The sequence below is a fragment of the Microcaecilia unicolor genome, chromosome 1 (assembly GCF_901765095.1).
Source record: "Microcaecilia unicolor chromosome 1, aMicUni1.1, whole genome shotgun sequence".
Taxonomy (NCBI): Eukaryota; Metazoa; Chordata; class Amphibia; order Gymnophiona; family Siphonopidae; genus Microcaecilia; species Microcaecilia unicolor.
In genome coordinates, this window is record NC_044031.1 from 616023556 (window position 1) to 616043391 (window position 19836).

General features: G+C 43.4%; 1 protein-coding gene across 1 annotated transcript in view; it reads right to left on the reverse strand.

The window, feature by feature from the left end:
* NAPRT (nicotinate phosphoribosyltransferase) overlaps positions 1 to 19836 on the reverse strand; it is an 80426-nt gene that overhangs the window by 42815 nt on the left and 17775 nt on the right. Inside the window, exons 2-6 of the mRNA XM_030219901.1 lie at positions 12354 to 12481; positions 5386 to 5468; positions 3604 to 3734; positions 1132 to 1247; positions 666 to 862 (exon numbers count right to left, since the gene is read on the reverse strand). Of these exons, the coding sequence (XP_030075761.1) occupies positions 666 to 862; positions 1132 to 1247; positions 3604 to 3734; positions 5386 to 5468; positions 12354 to 12481 (655 nt within the window). The remainder of the gene's footprint in view (positions 1 to 665; positions 863 to 1131; positions 1248 to 3603; positions 3735 to 5385; positions 5469 to 12353; positions 12482 to 19836) is intronic.

The window sequence follows — 19836 nt, forward strand, 5'->3', positions numbered from 1 at the left end:
ATAAGTACATAAGCACCGCCACACTGGGAGAGACAAACAACAACAACAAAAAAGACAGTGAGGAGGAAGAACATAGGGAACAGAAGGGGGAAAGCAGAGAGTTGAGCACTACCACTGAGCAAATTCTTCACACATACCATTTTCATCCCCTGCAGACTTATGCAAATAAGGCCCTGCATTTCTCCACCATACCCCCATCAGGCTGCTCCTGGCTGAGGGAGGATATCAAGGAGATAATTCACTAGAAAGAGGAGAGGAAGTAAAGATGCAGAGTGGAAAAGGAGATGAGAAAGAAAAACAGGAGAAGGGACAGAACACATCAAAACATTCACTATTCAAGAAGTGAAAGGAAGACAGAACTGATGCAGAAAGAAAAGCATAGGAGAAGGTCAAGAAGACCAGAAAAAGAAAGAAAACAAAAAGGCACAGAGACAGCAGCACAGAATTGGGGGGGGGGGGGGGGGGGGGGAGATGCTGAGCCAGAAATTTCACAGGATGTTAAAGACAGTAATGCTGTGTGTTGGGGTTTGGAGAGGGGACGTGTGCAGTCTGATTAGCCCCCACCTTATAGCTGTTGTTGTACAGTACCATGTAATGCTATGTCACTGTATCAACTAGCCACTGATCCTATGGGAAGCAACAGGGAAACAGAGGCCCCCTCATACCTCATCACGCTGTATGTATCCACCAGGACCAGAAAGTTATGGGGGAAGGCGATGCCGTAGGAGATGAAAGCTGCTAGCTCCCCACAGTTCACCTGATTCATGGGTACCTGGAGCAGTGAGCAGACCCGTGCCAGCCAGGCTTTGGCCAGGGAGACCAGATCCACCGCAGGGTCCTTCCCATTCACATGTCTGAGAGTCTTCAGGAAGGGAAAGAGGTAGGATTCAGCAAGGGTGGGGGGAGATATTACTGATACATCTCATGGTACAGGACACCTACACACACACACACGGTCATCCACCATTCCTCATCCCCCGCCTCACGCACAGTTGCCAGAGAGGGAATGATACCGGGAGGAGAGGGGCACATTTTTCCCAACCTGACTACACAAAACACTACCTCTAATCCCCTTTCAAAACATCATTTATAAATAAAAGTAAATGGAAGAGCTAAAAACAGTTGACTAACCCGGGGCCGGACCTCTTCCAGGGAGGAAAAGGACGTGACGTAAGAATGTGCCACTGTTCCCGCCACTGGAATGCCACAGAGCTTCCCAGCCAGGACATTGCTAGTGTAATCAAAGCCTGAGGAGAAAGTGGATAAATGGAGAGGAGTAAATTCAAACAAATGGGAGTGAGGAGTGAGGTCTCCCACTCCCCCCCCCCCTCACATAAGCCAGCTCAAACTGATGCACCCCTCTGGTCCTCATTATCCCCCACCCCCACCCAACAGGAACAGTGGGAAGCAAAGGCCACCATGTCACAACCCAATAGGTGCCAAGCTGGGGCCCCTTTCCCATTGATGAATACACCTCACTCAAGATGCCAGTTCCCCACAGCCGGTGTTGACAAAGGAAGTGGCACACCTCAATCCCCCTTTATCCCAGTTTACACTTGCACACCACCTGTATCTGTCTAGCACAAGTCAGCAGAAAAAAAAAAAGCTTATCACCTCTCTCCCATAGGAGCTGGTACCAAATAGAGCCATCCCGCTCCCCCTCACCCCACCTGCCTGTAACTGACCACCAAGACCAGCAGAAAAATGAGAAGCCCCCAGCAGTACCAACCAACAAGAATCAAGTCCACCTCTCCTGCCTATGCTAATGGGAAATAGGTTCCCATCTGGCCTCCTCGACCCCATCCCAGCTGGACCCGGAAGGAAGTGAGGCTTCCCTGGGAGATGTTGGGGAGCAAGAAACCAACAACACAAGCAAACAATAGCCAGCAAGTATTGAGACCTCCTCCACCCCTAAACTCAAAAACAGGGCATTGCGTGTACACAGGAAAATCTCAGGAGTCTGTTATCACTGTACATCAGGGGTTGTCAACTCAGTCCTCAGGACAAAACTGGCCAGTCAGGTTTTCGGGATATCCACAATGAATAATTATGAGATAAATCTGCATACAGTGGAGGTAGTTTATGCCAGTGGCGTAGCCAGAAGGCAATTTTTGGGTGGGCCAACAGGTTGGATGGATGGGCACAAGAGGAACACCTGCCACCTGATATGCCCTGCCCACACCCCTACTCCTACCACACACCTACCCCACTCCCAATAACTTCAATGGGAGTAGCAGTGTTGGCCTCAGAGGCTGCAGACCACATTGAGAGCTAGGGGAAATATAAGAGGGTGCACTCTTCATCCTCCACTGAGCCATGGTCCGCCAACACACTTATGCTTCCCCCAAATATGCCCTAAATATTAGTGGGGCCCTAAAATATCAATACATCTATCAAGAAAACTGAACAAGCCAAAGTACTATAGAATACTACATACAAAATTGATGCTAACAGAATACTTTGGTCACACACAGAGAACACAAATGCCAAATACAGAATAAGTGACCACAAACCATACACAAATTAAATCAAAATCCCAAGAGGCCAGACCTTGCATTTAGCACAGCACAGAGAAATACAAAGAGATGCATATTTTCCTATACTGTGAAAAATATGATAGCACATGCAAGAGAGAGTGTTAGGGGAGGTACAACTAGGGCAACTGCGTTTGCCCCCCAAGACAGAGAGAACCCCAGGCCAGCTGTTAATAAGCTTTGGGGTCCCCTCCTAAATATCTGCCTTGGGCCCCAGCCATATTCTAACACCAGCTCTGGCAGGATGTACATTTCAAATTTGATATATTTTAGTCACAAAATAGAAAAATTAAATTCTTTTTTTCTACCTTTTGTTGTCTGCTCATTTTAATTTTTCCAAGTCATGTTGGCCCCAGGCTCTGGTTTCTACATCCTTTTGTCTTCTCTTAACTCACTCACCAAGGTCTCATGTCCATTTGATATTTCTACTCTCTCTCCAAGTCCACTATCCATCTTCTTCTATCTCTGTACCTCTATCTTCCTCCCTGGCTTATGCAAATTTATGTCATGCATATTCAATGTGGGTATCCTGAAAACCTGACTGGCCAGGTGTGTCTTGAGGACTTTGTTGAGAATCACTGCTGTATATAAATTGCCTCCACATACCCCAACACAAGAGGCAAACCAAGAACTAATCAGGCAGCTCAGTGCTTTTCCTATAGTAGCTATCTGTTGATGTCTTTTATGTTCATCAAGGACCCCTGCAGATTCTTTGCATGTTTTGCCCTTGTAACTCACCCAAAGATCACATGGAATCAGAAACCAGGCAGATGGGGAAGAAGTACCATGTCTACGCTTATGTGGAGCGGGGACAGTGGAACAGAGGTCAACACACAGAAATGAGTGGGGACAAAGTGACATCACCCCAAGGATTCAAAGGTACAAATAACCTGAACTTTCCATTTCAGGATTGCTCTGGGCTTGCACTGGCATGCACAACTCGCACCTTTTGAGATTCCTGAAAACAGCACAACCAAAGTGACAGACACTGTGCTCCCAGGTCCTGATTCAACTGTGCTCACTGCCCAGTCTCAAGAGGCGACCCTTCCCCTTCCATCGAGTAACTTACCTCCCATGTAACTGTACTTGGACGCAGACAGTCCTCCATTAGGACCCTGGGCACGTCTCAGCCCCAGCTCCAGCAACTTCTTATCAGGACCCGCCGCCTGCCGGAACCTGGCTGCATTGGTTGCAACCAGACTGTAAAGATAAATAAATAAACTCTGACACAAGAAAGACTACCACCCATACCTGCACATGGGGTATAAATAAAAAGGGGTAGGAATGGAAGAGCGATGCCAGGAGACATGGGGAGAGTGGGAATGTGGAACATTTCAAACTTTGTTACAGTGAAATGGCACATCTCACAAGCACAGTTTGTCCCTATCCCCCATCCCCTACAGAAAATTAGACACAACCCCCAAGTTTCTTGTGGCAGCTCGAATAGATTCTGCAGCAAGACTTAGAAAATTCTGGGGCAATTATGCAGCACATTTGTGTGCCTAGATTACTTGTGTTTCTTTGGAGGGCAGAGACAACAGAGAGAAGAGGATCACATAGATCAGTAAGGGAGTAGGAAGATGAAGGCAGTGTTTCAGGCAGAAGGGCAGAGGGGTATAAAAATGTGGAGAAAATAAAAATAAGGGGGTGGGTGGGGAACAGAGATTTGGAAACAGAGAAAAGAGGGAACTACTCTCGCACCCCTCCTCCCAAAGATGATCATACAACCCCCCTCCCCCACACCTATCAGTTGCCCACTTCCTAACATATACACCTTAAAGAAGGGCCAGAATTTGGCACATGCATCCATCTACGGCACAACATGCTGAAGGTGACAATTATTCAAGGCCATAAAGCAGACGTTTCCCACGTACTTTAGTGGCATTCACCAGTACCACTTCAAAGAGAAATTAGCATGTCACTCTGGCCCAACACCCCCTACTCCCGCTTTCTAGCCTCTCCAAGCCATAGGGAAGGATCTCTGCCCTCACTCTCTGGTCCTGTCCAGAATGGCCAAATCTTAAAACTGACCCTGCCTCCAACTCCTTCTCCCCTATGTGTCTGATCCCCTCTTGCACCTGACCAATGAGGTGAGCCTTATGGACTGAAATGTGTGTCTCCTAGACAGCACTAGAGATATGCAAGAGACATTCAATTATCTGAGAAGTTATGAATGAGACACAAAGGAATGCGATTTTCCACAGAAAGTTCTAGAATGGGTCATGGTGAAGAAGGGGAGAGTCAGGGGTAACAAGGAAAATCCTTCACAGACTAGCCGATACATGGAATGATCTTCTAGGAGAAATGGTGAAGGCAAGGATAACCGAATTCAAGAAGCCCCTGGGTGTGGAAAACTGAAGCCAGAGACCACACACAGGCTGTAGTACTGGAAGAGGAGAACATGGGTACCCTAGATCAGCCAGGTGATTTTTACCTGCTAATTTCACAAACCACATTATAAACTGTTACCCCAAATTCTGTATAGGTCACGGTTAGGCACACTATTTTGGACACGGATCACAGGTAAGCACAACTAATTGGTTAAATTGATAACTTTAGCATTAACAAGCACTAATTACTGGTTAAGCACATATCTGCTCTGTGCTCCTGTTTTATAACCCGTGCACATAACTCATCTTGTGCACAACTTCAAAGAGGACCTTTACAGAATTCACACTTAGAGTGCAAAATCCTGGAGCTTAACTCTATGAAATCCCCCCTGTGTGTCTTGGGATGGGAAGCAATGGGAACAGCTTGATCTGTTTACCAAGAGAGGGGCGAGGAAGAGAGATGGTTTCCTTCACACTTTGCACCCCTCTAACCGTTCTTCCTGTCCCCTCCCCCACCTCACCTGGCATAGTTGACCAAGCAGAGCAGCGTCGTCTCCAGCAGCTGCACAACCAGCAGAGGCCCTCTGACCTTCAACAGCGGCACCTGCAGACAGAGTTACAGCTGGTCTGAACCCCTCCATCACAGCTCAGGTCTCAGATTATACTCAATGTCCCTCTTCCCCCCCATCCCACGGGACTTAAAGCTAAAGAGAACAGTTGTGAACCAGGGAGGCTAGGGTTCGAATCTCACTGTTGCTGCTTGTCATCTTGGAGGAGAAGCCTAATGGTTAGTGTAGTGGGCTGAGAACTTGGAGATCTGGGTTCAATTCCCACTGCAACGCCTGGGCAAGTCACTCATTGCCCCAGGAACAAAAGCAGATTGTGAGCTCAGTAGGGACATAGAAAGTATCTGCATAGAATATGTAAACCGCTTTGGTTGTCCCACAGAAAGGCGGTATATCAAGTCCATAACCTTTACCCTTTTAACATTTCAAGAAGGCATAGGAAAGGGAGGGAGCATGCCCTGATGATGAGAGAACTAGAAAAAGGAGAACAAACTCTGTGCAATGGCAAGGCGTGAGTTTCTTCATCTCCCTCCCCTAGATCTGGTATAGGGAGCCCAAATGGTCGTGTAAATTAATTATTCAATTAGGTGCTAACAATTATTGGAATTGGCACTTCATTGGCAGTAATTACAGGTTACATATGCATCTGCCCTGTAACATGCGCACAAAATTTCATAGCATGCAACACGAAACGGAGTGCGGCCATGGGAGGGACATGGGCAGGTCAGAGGCGTTCCCAGAAATTAGGCATAATGTTATAGAATACTTGAATTTGTGCGCCCAACTGATGGCAGTTGGGCGTGAGGATGTACACCAGCTTTTGGAAGGTATAAGTGCTCGCACCCAAAGTTAGGCACGAGAAGTTCACTCAGCTAGTATTCTGTAAATGACACCCCAAGCGAGGGCTGAGAGTGGGCCGGTGAAATAACACAGCCAGACAAAAGGGATGAACACACAAAAAAAAGTATTTAACGGAATCCTCGGGCCTGTTCCTTCACAGGGCCGAAACATAAGGTAGGAAAACTTCTGCAGTTCAGATAACATGGTATTAAGCAGGCCTAACACAGTCTGTGACTGCTGGGGTTGCCATGCCCAAACACAGCCTATAAATTATTGAGCTTCTGCTGAGGTCCAGGTCTGGCTCCAGCCAGACTTCAAAGCAAAACTTGTAAGACTCAGACCAACAGTAACAATGATTTAACACAGCATCAGCAGCATACAGTGAGGTTTCAAGTCTTCCCTCCCTGATCCTCCTTAATCTCTACCTAGCCCTGTCTTTTAAACTTCCAGGCATGGGCTCTGCCTCTTCCAGCACACTTCCTCCCGAGGCAGGACTCATGCTCTTAAGATGGTCCAGAATAGTTAGAAAGGGACTTTTCTTAAGGGTGAGAGGCAGTGTTCTATAAACTTCCTCACAAGGATGCTCTGCGTAGAGTGCCCTTTACAAAATACTAGCTTAGCATGCATTTTAATGGCACCTTACTTTTGGGGAGCAGTGGGTACGACAAAATCACCAGATGTTATCAATACCTTTAATTAGAAACCTCGGTTCAGTTCGACTGCATCAGGAGTCTGAATAGTAATTTTGAACTAAAACGAGGTGCAATCGCGCCTAATGACCAGAAAACAAACCCATCAAGGTATTCCATGAGTGAAAACAACCTCAGCCAAACCAGCAGTTACACTGAAGGTAACTAAGTGGTAACAGCATGTTGTGCAATTTTCCTGCCATAGCTGCTTCTAGTTACCTTCAGTATAGGTGCTGGTTTGGCAGAGGTTTTTTCCAAACAAATAATTGGGAAAACTATACAAAAAAAGTTCCATCCTAAAATAATGAGAACTTTATTTTCTTATTACTAAGTCACAAAAAAAATATGATTTAAAAATATATACATAGTGCTCAAACTATCCAATTGTCCCAAACATCATAGAGGTCAAGCGCCAACATCATCACACTAATTGCAAAACTTGTCAAACTATACAACCACAGTCAATAATATATGTATATGTTATTTATCTGTTCCTTTTAGAAAACCATAAAACGCTGCGATATAAAATTTAAGTTGGTCTTGATAAGCACAGATAAATAGTCCAACTGTGTATTAATAAATGGGAAGGAGACACGTGATTCCAAATAATATGTGAATACAAAAAAAATCCATAAAAACAGTCCACCATTCGGCTTCCTTAATAAAGTCAATCCTCCAACATCACACTTTTGTCCATAACTGATCGATTCATTTATTCCACAAAAATAATCTCCAGTTTCCAAACAGATAACAACTCTTTAATCAGCTCGATACAGTGCTGTGTTTCGCCATTACCACATCACCAAGAGATGAAAAGATCCAAAATTCCACATAACATTTATAGAAGGAAATGTCCAAACTCCAGTCAGGTTGTCTCTAACAAGCAGTTCCAACAACCCAACTGGAGTTTGGACATTTCCTGCCATAAATGTTATGTGGAATTTCAGAGCTATTCAGTTGGAAGACCTGGGTGGGTTTCAAGTCTCTCTCTCTTTCTCTCTCTGGTAAGGGACAGGTTGCAGCCAGGATAATACTAGTCACTGGACTACTGCAATGCTCTGTATAATGGCATTTCGGTCACTCGTCTCCAGTTGATACAGAATACAGCCATTAAACTGGTTCTCTGTTTGGGTAAATTTGATCATGTTACCCAGTTGATCCAAGAGTACCATTGGTTTCAATTTTTTTTTTTAATCATACCTGGTGTAAGGTTTGGTTGCTCGGACATTTGGCTTTTTATAAGGGGGGGGGGGGTCCTGTTTATCTTTCCTAATTTTTTGTACTTTATTCACCTGTCTATACTTTACGGTCTCAGCAACAGAATTGATTCACATTTCCCACGACTGTACATGTGCGTCTTCTTTTACTTGCCTCCTGAATTATGAAATTCTCTACTCCAACATCTAACACTGGAGCTAGATTTCAAGCAATTTAATGCTGTTTAAAAGGCTTTTTATTTTTCATTGGCATTTTCAGATGGGTAATTCTACTCTGGACAGTGCCATTGCTGATGTGGATGCTTGGTTAGGCTGAATATTTGAACTCCTGACAGGGTTCTTTTTCTTATCTTTATTGGAGAATACCCAGCTGACCGAAGCTGGTCAAATTTCACTCTCCTCACCGCAGAAAGAGTGACCCAGGCGTTAAATAGATTCTCCAACTCCCACTGCAAACTGGATACCTGTCCCAGCTAATAAAAACCACTCCTGACCACTTCATAGATGACCTCACATCCCACCTAAACTACATGCTCCAGCAAGGCCTCTTCCCCAAGGAAAATAGCACTGCAAAAGGTGGGAAAATATGGGATACAAATGTAACAAATAAATAAAACAAACATCCTACTCACCCCAATTCCAAAAGACACTAAGAAAAAAAACAAACGAAATCACTAACTACCGTCCAGTAGCATCTATCCCACTGGTGGTCAAACTGATGGAAAGCATGGTAACCAAACAACGTACTGACTACATAAACAAATTCTCAATTTTACACGAATCACAATCAGGACTTCACCCCCTCCATAGCACTGAAACTGTACTAATCACTCTCCTAGCCAAATTCAAGCAAGAAATAGCAACAAGTAAAAACATACTTCTCCTCCAATTCGACATGTCCAGTGCATTTGACATGCTAAACCACAACATACTACTAAGACTACCAGATTACTTCGGGATTAGTGGAAACATACTTAGTTGGATCAAGGGCTTCCTAACCACTAGAACATATCAAGTGATATCAAAATCAAACATATCACCACCGTGGAAAGTAACCCGCGGAGTAGCCCAAGGATCACCACTATCACCGATCCTCTTCAACCTAATGATGACCCCACTAGCCAAGTCCTTATCCAACCAAGGCCTAAACCCTTTCATCTATGCAGCCAATGTCACAATCTACATACCCTATAAACATGATCTGACAGATATCACCAATGAAATCAACCTCAGCTTGATCATCATGGACTCATGGGCAAATGCATGTCAACTAAAACTCAATACAGAAAAAACACACTGTCTCATCCTCTCATCCCAATACAATGCGGATAACCCCAAAAATATAAACACACCAAATTACACTCTCCCTATCTTAGACAACCTGAAAATCCTTGGCGTTACACTCGACCATAACCTTACACTGGAGAGCCAAGCGAAATCCATAACAAAGAAAATGTTCCATGCAAAGTGGAAACTCAAACGGGTGAAACCATTTTTCCCCCGAGAGAAACATTTCACAACCTGATACAAATCAATGGTACTAAGCCATGTAGATTACTGCAACGGAATCTATGCGGGATGCAAAGAACAAATCATAAAGAAACTTCAAACCGCCCAAAACACAGCAGCCAGGCTCATATACAAAAAAACGCGATTTGAAAGCGCAAAACCCCTCTTTGAAAAACTGCACTGGCTCCCAATTAAAGAATGTATTGCTTTCAAAATCTGCACCATAGTTCATAAAATCATCTACGGCGAAGCCCCGGGATACATGACAGACCTCATAGACCTACCAATCAGAAACACATCCAGATCAACACGATCCTATCTAAATCTCCACTAGCCAAGCTGCAAAGGACTAATATACAAATCAACCTATGAATCCAGTTTTTCCTACATAAGCACACAACTATGGAACGCCTTACCAACAGCCGTGAAAACAACGTATGACCACTTAAACTTCTGGAAATTACTAAAAACGAACCTGTTCAAAAAGGCATACCCTACTGATCCAACCTAAATGCCTGAACTCTGCAACACAACGAAACCAAAGCAAGTAATGGACATAATATAACTCTTACACTCTACAATCCCCTAATCTGTCTTTCCACATGAACCTTATCCTAATACTACATCACTTTGTATTTGTTCATACCGGAGTTGGCAAACACCTCTACGGTACTATGTAAGCCACACTGAGCCTGCAAATAAGTGGGAAAATGTGGGATACAAATATAACAAATAAATAAATAAAATACATTGTAATTTCTGTTTCTTTTAATTTAGTTATTTGGTTTTGCATTGTTTGTACACCACTTTTATTTTTGTTGAAAGCCAGTACTGTAAATGTGCTAATAAACAAACAGCGAAGATGAAGTAACGTCACCTGAGAGATGGCTGCTTAGGCGTCGAGCTCCTCCATACCCTGCTAGCTTTTACTATATTTTAGCATAGTTACTGGCTTAATTTCACTGCTAAAGTACCTGCCCAGCATAGTCTTGCTTTTCAGCAATAACCAGCAGAAAAGGCAAGCCTGATCTTAAAGCCACTGCCTACCAGCCTGCGGAGTTCAGTGATCATTCACCTGGAAAAATGGTGACCGCGTACGAGGCTCCAGAGGGGAAGGCAGATTACCGTGGCGATGATTCAGGAGCAGATTGGGACACGGTGAGGCCAGCCAGTCAGGCTGAGCTGCACATGTGGATCGAGGATCTGAAAGCCACTACTCTCTCAGTGCAACAGGAACTGCACAAAGATGTGGATGGTCTGAAGAGAATGGTGGAAGATATGGGCCAACAGGGGCATGTCATCGATCACGACTAGGACATTGTGACTTTTCAAAAACATTGTGAGGCCTTGGAAAATAAGCATGACAATTTGCTCTCCAAGTTTGAAGATGGCAAAAACAGAGCGCGTCATAACAATTTAAGAGCCCACAGATTCCCTGAGCCCCAAAGAGAGCAGTCTGCGGAAGCCCTCATGCAATCTATCTGCCAGTGTTTTCTTTTAGCTGCAGATCCTGCAGCTGAACTGCCCTCCATTGATTTTGAGCGCATTCACCAAACCTTGGGACTTAAACCCTGAAACATTGTGGCCTGCTCTTAAGATTCCTTGTGAATGAGTGTATTCTGCATGCTGCTAGACAGGTGGGTCATATAGCCTGGGAAAATTCTAAAATTGAACTGTTGTGGACATCTCGGCAATTACGCTGCGCAAGAAGAGGGAGTTTAGAGAAGTCACCAAATGTCTTACCATGCATAACATCCAATATTGCTGGCTCTACCCCTTTGGACTCTCTTTTATGCTGCAGAATACTCTTCACATAGTTAATACCCCCCAGAAGGCATTGGAGCTGTTAACAGTGGCGAACCTATGGCAACCCACAGAGACCCAAGATCCCAGAGGTGAGGGACACAGAAGACATACACCTCAAAAAGGAACAAAGAAATGTTTTGGAACTTAAGCATATATTGCATTAAGCTAGGTGCACAGTGATACCATTCCGTTAATGGTGATCGCCATTGTGGCATAATGTAAGCCACATTGCGCCTGCAAATATGTGGGAAAATGTGGGATACCAATGCAGCAAATAAATAAATAAATACCAGGAATAACAGTTGAGTGTGTCCTATTGGTTACAGCAGGAAGACGAGAACCAAAGGAGCCAAAGTTCAAATCTATTTGATACTTCCGACCATAAAAAAACTTCACCAGATACAGACTTACAGCTCCTCTGCAGCAGGAGAAAATGGCCTGTCTCTCCCCCTTCAGTAGTACCTAACTCAAGTTCATATCTGGGTAAGGCAAATAAATGTAAATGGTATTCTTGGATTAAGCATGTTTTTTTTTTTTTTAATTTGTACACATCATGTATCTGTTCTGCCCTTAACTTCTAGGTTTGCTTCCCAGTTGAAAACCTGAATAAAAGTTACAAGCCTAAAGTTTCCTCTATGTGGCTCCATCTGAAGGCACAAACTCTCTCTGATGTTACAGTTATGCAAAAACAGTAAAGAGCTCTAACATCTGCCATGATGTTATGGATGGTGCTGAACGTCTGTCATACCTGGAGAACACAAGCACAGAACATCTCATTACAGAGGCTACTGCCAAAGTCCATTCGGCTTCTCTTTTTTAATAATCTCAGAGTAAACTAGTGTTTTGAACAAACCATACCTACTTTGGCAAAGACAACAGAGCCCTCGGGGACTGAAGATAGGGTGACTTCTGAGGCATCTACAGTTCTCAGGTAATCAAAGAAGGCTTTCTCCACACTGCTGGGCAGGACAGACTCTAGGTATTCAATATCTGGAACCAAAGTCAGAGATTTTCATGCACGGTTTCAGAAAAAACTTATGCATCTCTAATCAGCCATTCTTGGAGAGCTGGAGAAGTATATTTAAGAGCTTTTAAAGGTTATGAACAGGGTCAGAAAATCCACCTGCCCAAAACAATTTTATAATTCTTATAGATTTAGAACACTTCCACAAGATTTTCTTTTCTACCTTTGAAGCTGAGCTTTCACAAAAAAAAAAAAAAACAACCCGACTGATGTGCCAATGTAACAGACAGAATCAATGGACTCTCATGACCAAATGATACCCCCCCTCCCCCTCCCAACACTGTTCTGGTCTTTTACCAACAGAATCAGAAATCCTACTAAAATATAATGGTATTGGTAATCTACTGATGAGAATAAACTTGTTTCAATTGTCTCCTCTGCCCACCCCTTCAAGAACTTGGTAGGCATGTGGCTAACAACGATGAAATTTGTGGCTTATCATTGGCCAAGAAGTCATTGTACTTCAGTCATAAGCGAGCAATTTGTGGCATTGAAAAAGGTACCCCTCCTTGATCAACTTTAAATAAAGGTGAAAGTGTACCACTGAAATTAAGTACATATATAAAATTAAGAAAAGAGAAAATGGTATTTGTGGAAAATGAGGGACCAATCCACGTGGTGGCATCATTTCTTCCGATACCAGCTAAGGCCTTTAACCAGGACAAAAAGAGGGCCCTTCTACATCTTACAGCAAAGAAAGCATTATGAAATGAAATTATCTGCATTAAACTTAGCAGGGTTTTAAAAAAATTTGGATAATTTCCTAAAAGAAAAGTCTATAAGCCATTATTAAGATGGACTTGGGGAAAACTCACTGCTTATTTCTAGGATAAGCAGCATAAAATCGGTTTTATGTTCTGGGATCTTGCCAGGTACTTGTGACCTGGATTGGAAACAGGATACGGGGCTTGATGGACCTTCTATCTGTCCTAGTATGGCAACGTTTATGTTCTTAAACTTAATATTATCGCCCAAAAACAAAAGTGTTGTATGTGTGCTTCATGTAAAACTGAGAAGCGAAGTTTACAGTGCTTATTATAAACCACTAAGAATATCAAAGACTAATAGCAACATAGTAAAATATCAATTCAAGAAGTTCTTATAGCAGTGTACTAAATATAGGTATCTCGTTTCATGCAAAAATTGCATAGAACACGTTTGCTTTCAGATAACGATGTGTCCTTCCATACACCCTTTCAGAAGCTTAACACATGCATGCTGGGGTCTTGGGGTACATTTTCTCCACACATGAATTCCTATGATAGAACCCTTAAAGCTTGGATAGAACACAGAGAAATGGTCTTAAGCACCCAGCTGTTAAGTCAGATGAGCAGGGCTGCCAGGGCTCACATAGTAACACAAGTGCTTTATGACTTATAATGAGTCAGAACTCATTATGAGTCATCAAATTCTCCTGCCTGCCACCTGGTATCACCCACTAAGCTCACTCACCATTCCCCTTGGAATGTTGTTTTTTAGGATTATTCTGTCTATACACAAACACCACGCACTTCTATGTCTATATACATTTCAAATCTCATGGAAATAATTTAAAATGGATGGTTAGATTCATTTTACGTTTAAGCAGGTAGGGGGTGAACTGAAGGAATCTCTTGAGTACCAACCGTGATATTAAGCCTCATCATAAATTACAAATTTTTGTTTTTAAAGTTCAATAAAAAGGTACCTTATATGCTTGTTTTTATTTGTTAACCTTCATCCCTGTATAATATAGAACAAGGGCAAACTGGCCAATGCAGTGTGCTTAATTTAAATTATTCTGTTGTAGGAAAATGAGTATACAAATTCCCAAGCTCAGCACACCAGCACCCTCTATCTCCCTCCCCAGTAGTCAACAGTAATACTTGACTAACAATAAATCAACTTCCCAGCAAAACCACAACATAAAGAAAACATCCCAAAATTTGAAAGTATATATTATTGTCACGAAACGCCTAGCACCCACCTGGGTTTGACCCTGCGGCCAACTGGAGGGTCTGTTCCCAACACTGTTCAGGCCCGTCTGCACCTGGGCACATGTTCTACACTGCACCCTCCTCCCACCGACTGGGTCCCGCTTGCCTGTGGGCTGGTCTCCCACTCTCAAGTTATTCCCTGGTGATTTCTAGGACACTGGCCCCACAGTTCCTAGAAAGCACTCACAGACCCAAAACACAAACCACCAGGATTCTTAGTCAGTCCAAGACATCAGAGCTAACAAACTAATGAGTTTATTATCACAGAGATAGACCAGTGGGAGATATAAAAAAAGGTGGAAAAACAACAAGCAATAACAGGTAACTGCATAAAGATCAATCTAAACACTTTGTCACTACCTGGGGAGTTTCAGGAAAATAACTGCTCACAGTTCTTGAACAGGGCCTCGGGGCAGAGATGTCTACCCTCTGCACTCCCTATCTGAAACTCTGGAAAATCCAGTACCTCCTGGCTGGATTTAAACTCCAGGGTCAAATCAGAGCCCAGTGCACCGCCAATGGCACTGCAGGTTGCCTTTCCATAGGGCTTGAACTGAAAAGAAGACAGCCTTTCCTGCAACAGCTTTAAAACAAAGAACACCACGTGCTGGCCAAACAAGATAAATACATGTTATGAAATTATTAATAGAAACTAAATAATTCAAATTGCTCTACCTCATTAGGAAAAAGATGAGAAAAAGAACAACTATGTTTTCAATTATTACAATTTAAATATAGCCTCATACGTCCAGGGTACCTTTATAGAAACTTAGGACACCACTGACTGACATTCATCATAGGCTACCACCACCTGCCAAGCGTTACAGAGAAAAACTCTCCTATTAAAAATGAGAGAAAAGTCTGTAGCGCTACGGCATATGGGACTATCAATTTAATAAACACAGGTTCAAAAACTCATCAATCCTAATTCGACCCCTTTACAAAAAGATTTTTTAAGGGTCAAAATGAAAAGAGAAGTGAAATTATTAATACAATTCACAGGCTTGAAAATCCCTTTTGTCACATCTTGGCGTCTGCCTGCTTAAGATACTCCTTCTATTTTCGGGCCCCTTTTGATGCCATCCATATTGGCACACTCGTCGGGCCACCTCCATTCGGCTCCTGCACACCAAATTAACCATATGATAAAAATCACCAAGTTGGGATTTTGTAATGCTGGAGGGGAGTTTGAGCAGTTGGGCACAGAAGTACAAGCTAACAGTCTACCCCTCCCCCCCCCCCCCGAGCATGGCATCCTTAGTTTCTCATTAAACGGGCCTGTTTAAAGAATGTGAGGGGATATTTCTCCTATTTTCCTATTTTTTATTTCCTTTAATTCCATCTTCCTATGGACTCTCTATATCTTCACCTTTAATGTGGACTGTATTATAGATTTATATATTGTTTTAGTAAAATTATTTCCTCTAGTGTTTTTTAAATATTTCTTGTTCAAAGTTTGGATGCTTTATGTATATACTAAGAAAAAATGCCCGTTTCTGAGCGCAATGAAACGGGCGCTAGCAAGGGGCCCCTCCCTCCGTCCCTCCGAGCTACTTGCCTTGTTGGGGGTTGGCGTTCGCCTTGCGTTTTGGCCCTCCGAGTGTTATAGCTCCGCCCTCGACGTCATGACGTTTTGACGCGAGGGCGGTGCAGACCCTCCCTCCGTCCCTCCGAGCTATTTGCGTTGTTCGGGGTTCGCGTTCGCCTCGCGTTTCGGCCCTCCGAGTGTTATAGCTCCGCCCTCGACGTCATGACGTTTTGACGCGAGGGCGGTGCAGACACTCCAGGGCACACCGGATATCTTGGGCGCCTCAACTTCCGTGGAGGCTTCAGAACGTTGGGGTTGCCTTTTATATAGAGAGATTTGAATTTTAAATAAAAAAACGAGAAACGTTTACCAATAAAAAATAATTAACACTGGAAATCATATACCCCACTTTAGGTACCTGCAGTTTTTAGGCTATAGAACATGAAAAAATATCAAAGTTGTGAAAACAAATTGCTTAGACCCATTCTACTGACCCTATAGTGCATAATCTTTCAAAAATGAAAGTTGCCCAAATTTACCACGCTAAACTTTTATAGCTTTTAACTCTTATTTGTAACCCCACTTTTGGTACCTTTTTGCTTAGCAGGTTCAAAGATGAGCAACCAAAAGGGGATGGAACTCCTCTCATATGAGGAAAGGCTAAGGAGGTTAGAGCTCTTCAGCTTGAAAAAGAAATGGCTGAGGGGAGATATGATTGAGGTCTATAAAATCATGAGTGGTGTAGAACGGATAAAAGTGAATCAATTTTTCGCTCTTTCAAAAAGTACAAAGACTAGGGGACACTCAATGAATTACATGGAAATAAACAGGAGGAAATATTTTTTCACTCAAAAAAATAATCAATCTCTGGATATCGTAGCCAGAGGATGTGGTAACAGTAGTTAGTGTATCTGGATTTTAAAAAGGTTTGGACAATTTGTGGAGGGGCATAATCGAAAGGGACGCCTAAGTTTTCCTGAGGACGTCCTCGCAGGACGTCCCGGCGAAGGGGTGGGGAAACCCGTATTATCAAAACAAGATGGGCGGCCATCTTTCATTTCGATAATAGGGTCAGAGACGCCCAAATCTTGACATTTAGGTCGTCCCTAAAGATGGTCATTCTTAGACTTGGTCGTTCCTGGTTTTCGGCAATAATGGAAACTAAGGACGCCCATCTCAGAAATGACCAAATGCAAGCCCTTTGGTCGTGGGAGGAGCCAGCATTCGTAGTGCACTGGTCCTACTGACATGCCAGGACACCAACCGGGCACCCTAGGGGGCACTGCAATGGACGTCAGAAAAAGCTCCCAGGTACATAGCTCCCTTACCTTGTGTGCTGAGCCCCCCAAAACCCACTACCCACAACTGTACACCACTACCATAGCCCTTACAGGTGAAGGGGGACACCTAGATGTGGGTACAGTGGGTTTCTGTGGGTTTTGGAGGGCTCACATTTACCACCACAAGTTTAACAGGTAGAGGGGGGGATGGGTCTGGGTCCACCTGCCTGAAGTGTACTGCAGTACCCACTAAAACTGCTCCAGGGACCTGCATACTGTTGCGATGGACCAGAGTATGACATTTGAGGCTGGCACAAAATATTTTTTAAGTTGTTTTTTGAGGGTGGGAGGGGGTTAGTGACCACTGGGGCAGTAAGGGGAGGTCATCCCCGATTCCCTCCGGTGGTCATCTGGTCATTTCGGGCACCTTTTTTGTGTCTTGGTCATAAGAAAAACTGGACCAGGTAAAGTCGTCCAAATGCTCGTCAGGGATGCCCTTTTTTTCCACTATGGGTTGAGGATGCCCATGTGTCAGGCACGCCCAAGTCCCGCCTTCGCTAAGCCTACAACACACCCCCGGGAACTTTGGTCGTCCCAGCGAAAGAAAGCAGTTGGGGACACCCAAAATCCACTTTCGATTATGCCAATTTGGGCGACCCTGTAAGGACACTCATCTTCCGATTTGAGTCGAAAGATGGGTGTCCTTCTCTTTCAAAAATAAGCCTGATGGTCTGCTAATGAGATAGACAAAGCTACTTCTTGCCCTGGGATTGGTAAAATGGAATGTTGCTATTATATGGGTTTCTGCCAGGTACTTGTGACCAGGATTGGCCACTGTTGGAAGCAGGCTACTGGGCTACCTGGAACAGTGGTCTGACCCAGTATGGCTATTTTTATATTCTTATGAAATGGGACAGAATTGGAGTGGAAGAAACAGGGAGGTATGAGGCTACAAGTGTTGGAAGAGGAAAGATAAGGAGAAAGAGAGAATGCTTGGCTGTAAGGGTAGAGGTAGGCAGAGGGGAGATACTGAGGATTGTGGAACCATATGGAGTTGTGAAATTGAAGAATGAGAGGAAGATAATGAGTGCAAAGGGCAGAAGTGTGGCAATGGAGTGTTGCTGAAAGACAGAAAGGAGGCTGGAAAAAGAGTGATAGGACATGGGAGAGCTAGAGGATGACAGAAGGAGCTAAAGGGGAAAGTGTGTCAGAGACAGATGTTGTGAGAGAGAAAAACTGGGACCAGCATGACAGGAAAATAAAATGTCCAGACAACAATGGTAGAAAAATAGTGTTATTTTGAATTTATTAGCTGAAACAAGTTAGCTTTGGGAAATGTGCTTTGCAAATGGCTTTGTATTATGTTCAGTATACAAGGAAACATGCATTTATGTTTTCATTTCTACAGTGTTGCTGTAAATACCAAGTTTGACATCTTGGGTTCCCAGTTCAATTTTTGTCTTACATAAGAACAAAAGAATAGCCCAGTACCCTGTTCCCAACCGTGGCCAATCCAGGTCACAAGTACCTGGTAGAAACCCAACATTCCATGCTACCAATCCCAGGGCAAGCAGTGGCTTCCCCATGTCTGTCTCAACAGCAAACTATGGACTTTTCCTCCAGCAACTTGTCTAAACCTTTTTTAAACCCACATATGCTAACCACTCTTACTACATCCACTGGCAAACAGTTCCAGAGCTTAACTATTCGTTGTGTGAAAAAATATTTCCTCCTATTTGTTTTAAAAGTATTCACATTTAATTTCATTGAGTGTTCCCTACTTTTTGTACTTTCTGAAAGAGTGAAAAAAAAATTAATCCACTTCTACTCATTGTACACCACTCAGGATTTTGTAGACCTTAATCATATCTCCCCTCAGCCATCACTTTTCCAAGCTGAAGAGCCCTAACCTCTTTAGCGTTTCCTCATATGAGAGGAGATCCATCCCCTTTATTATTTTGGTCGCTTTTGTTTGAACCTTTTCTAATTCCGCTGTATCTTTTTTGAGATACAGCGGCCAGAACTGAACACAATACTGAAGTTGAGGTCACACCATGGAGCAATGCAAAGGCATAATAGTATTCTCAGTCTTATTACTATCCCTTTCCTAATAACTCCTAGCATACTATTTGCTTTTTTTGAATACTGCCATACACTGGGCAGAAGATTACAGCATATTGTCTACAACGCCACCTAGATCTTTTCTTGGGTGCGGACCCGTAAGGTGGACCCTAGCATCAGGTAAATATAATTCGGATTTTTCTTCCCAATGTGCATCCCTTTGCATTTGTCCACATTAAATTTCATCTGTCATTTGGATGCCCAAGTTTTGTGTCATCTGCAAATTTAATCACCTCACTTGTCATTCCAATTTCCAGATCATTTATAAAGATGTTAAATAGCACCAGTCCCAGTACAGATCCCTGTGGCACTCCACTATTCACCCTCTTCCACTGAGAGAAAAGGCCATTTAACACTACTACTCTGTTTTCTGTCCAGTTCCTAATCCACAACAGAACATCGCCTCCTATCCCATG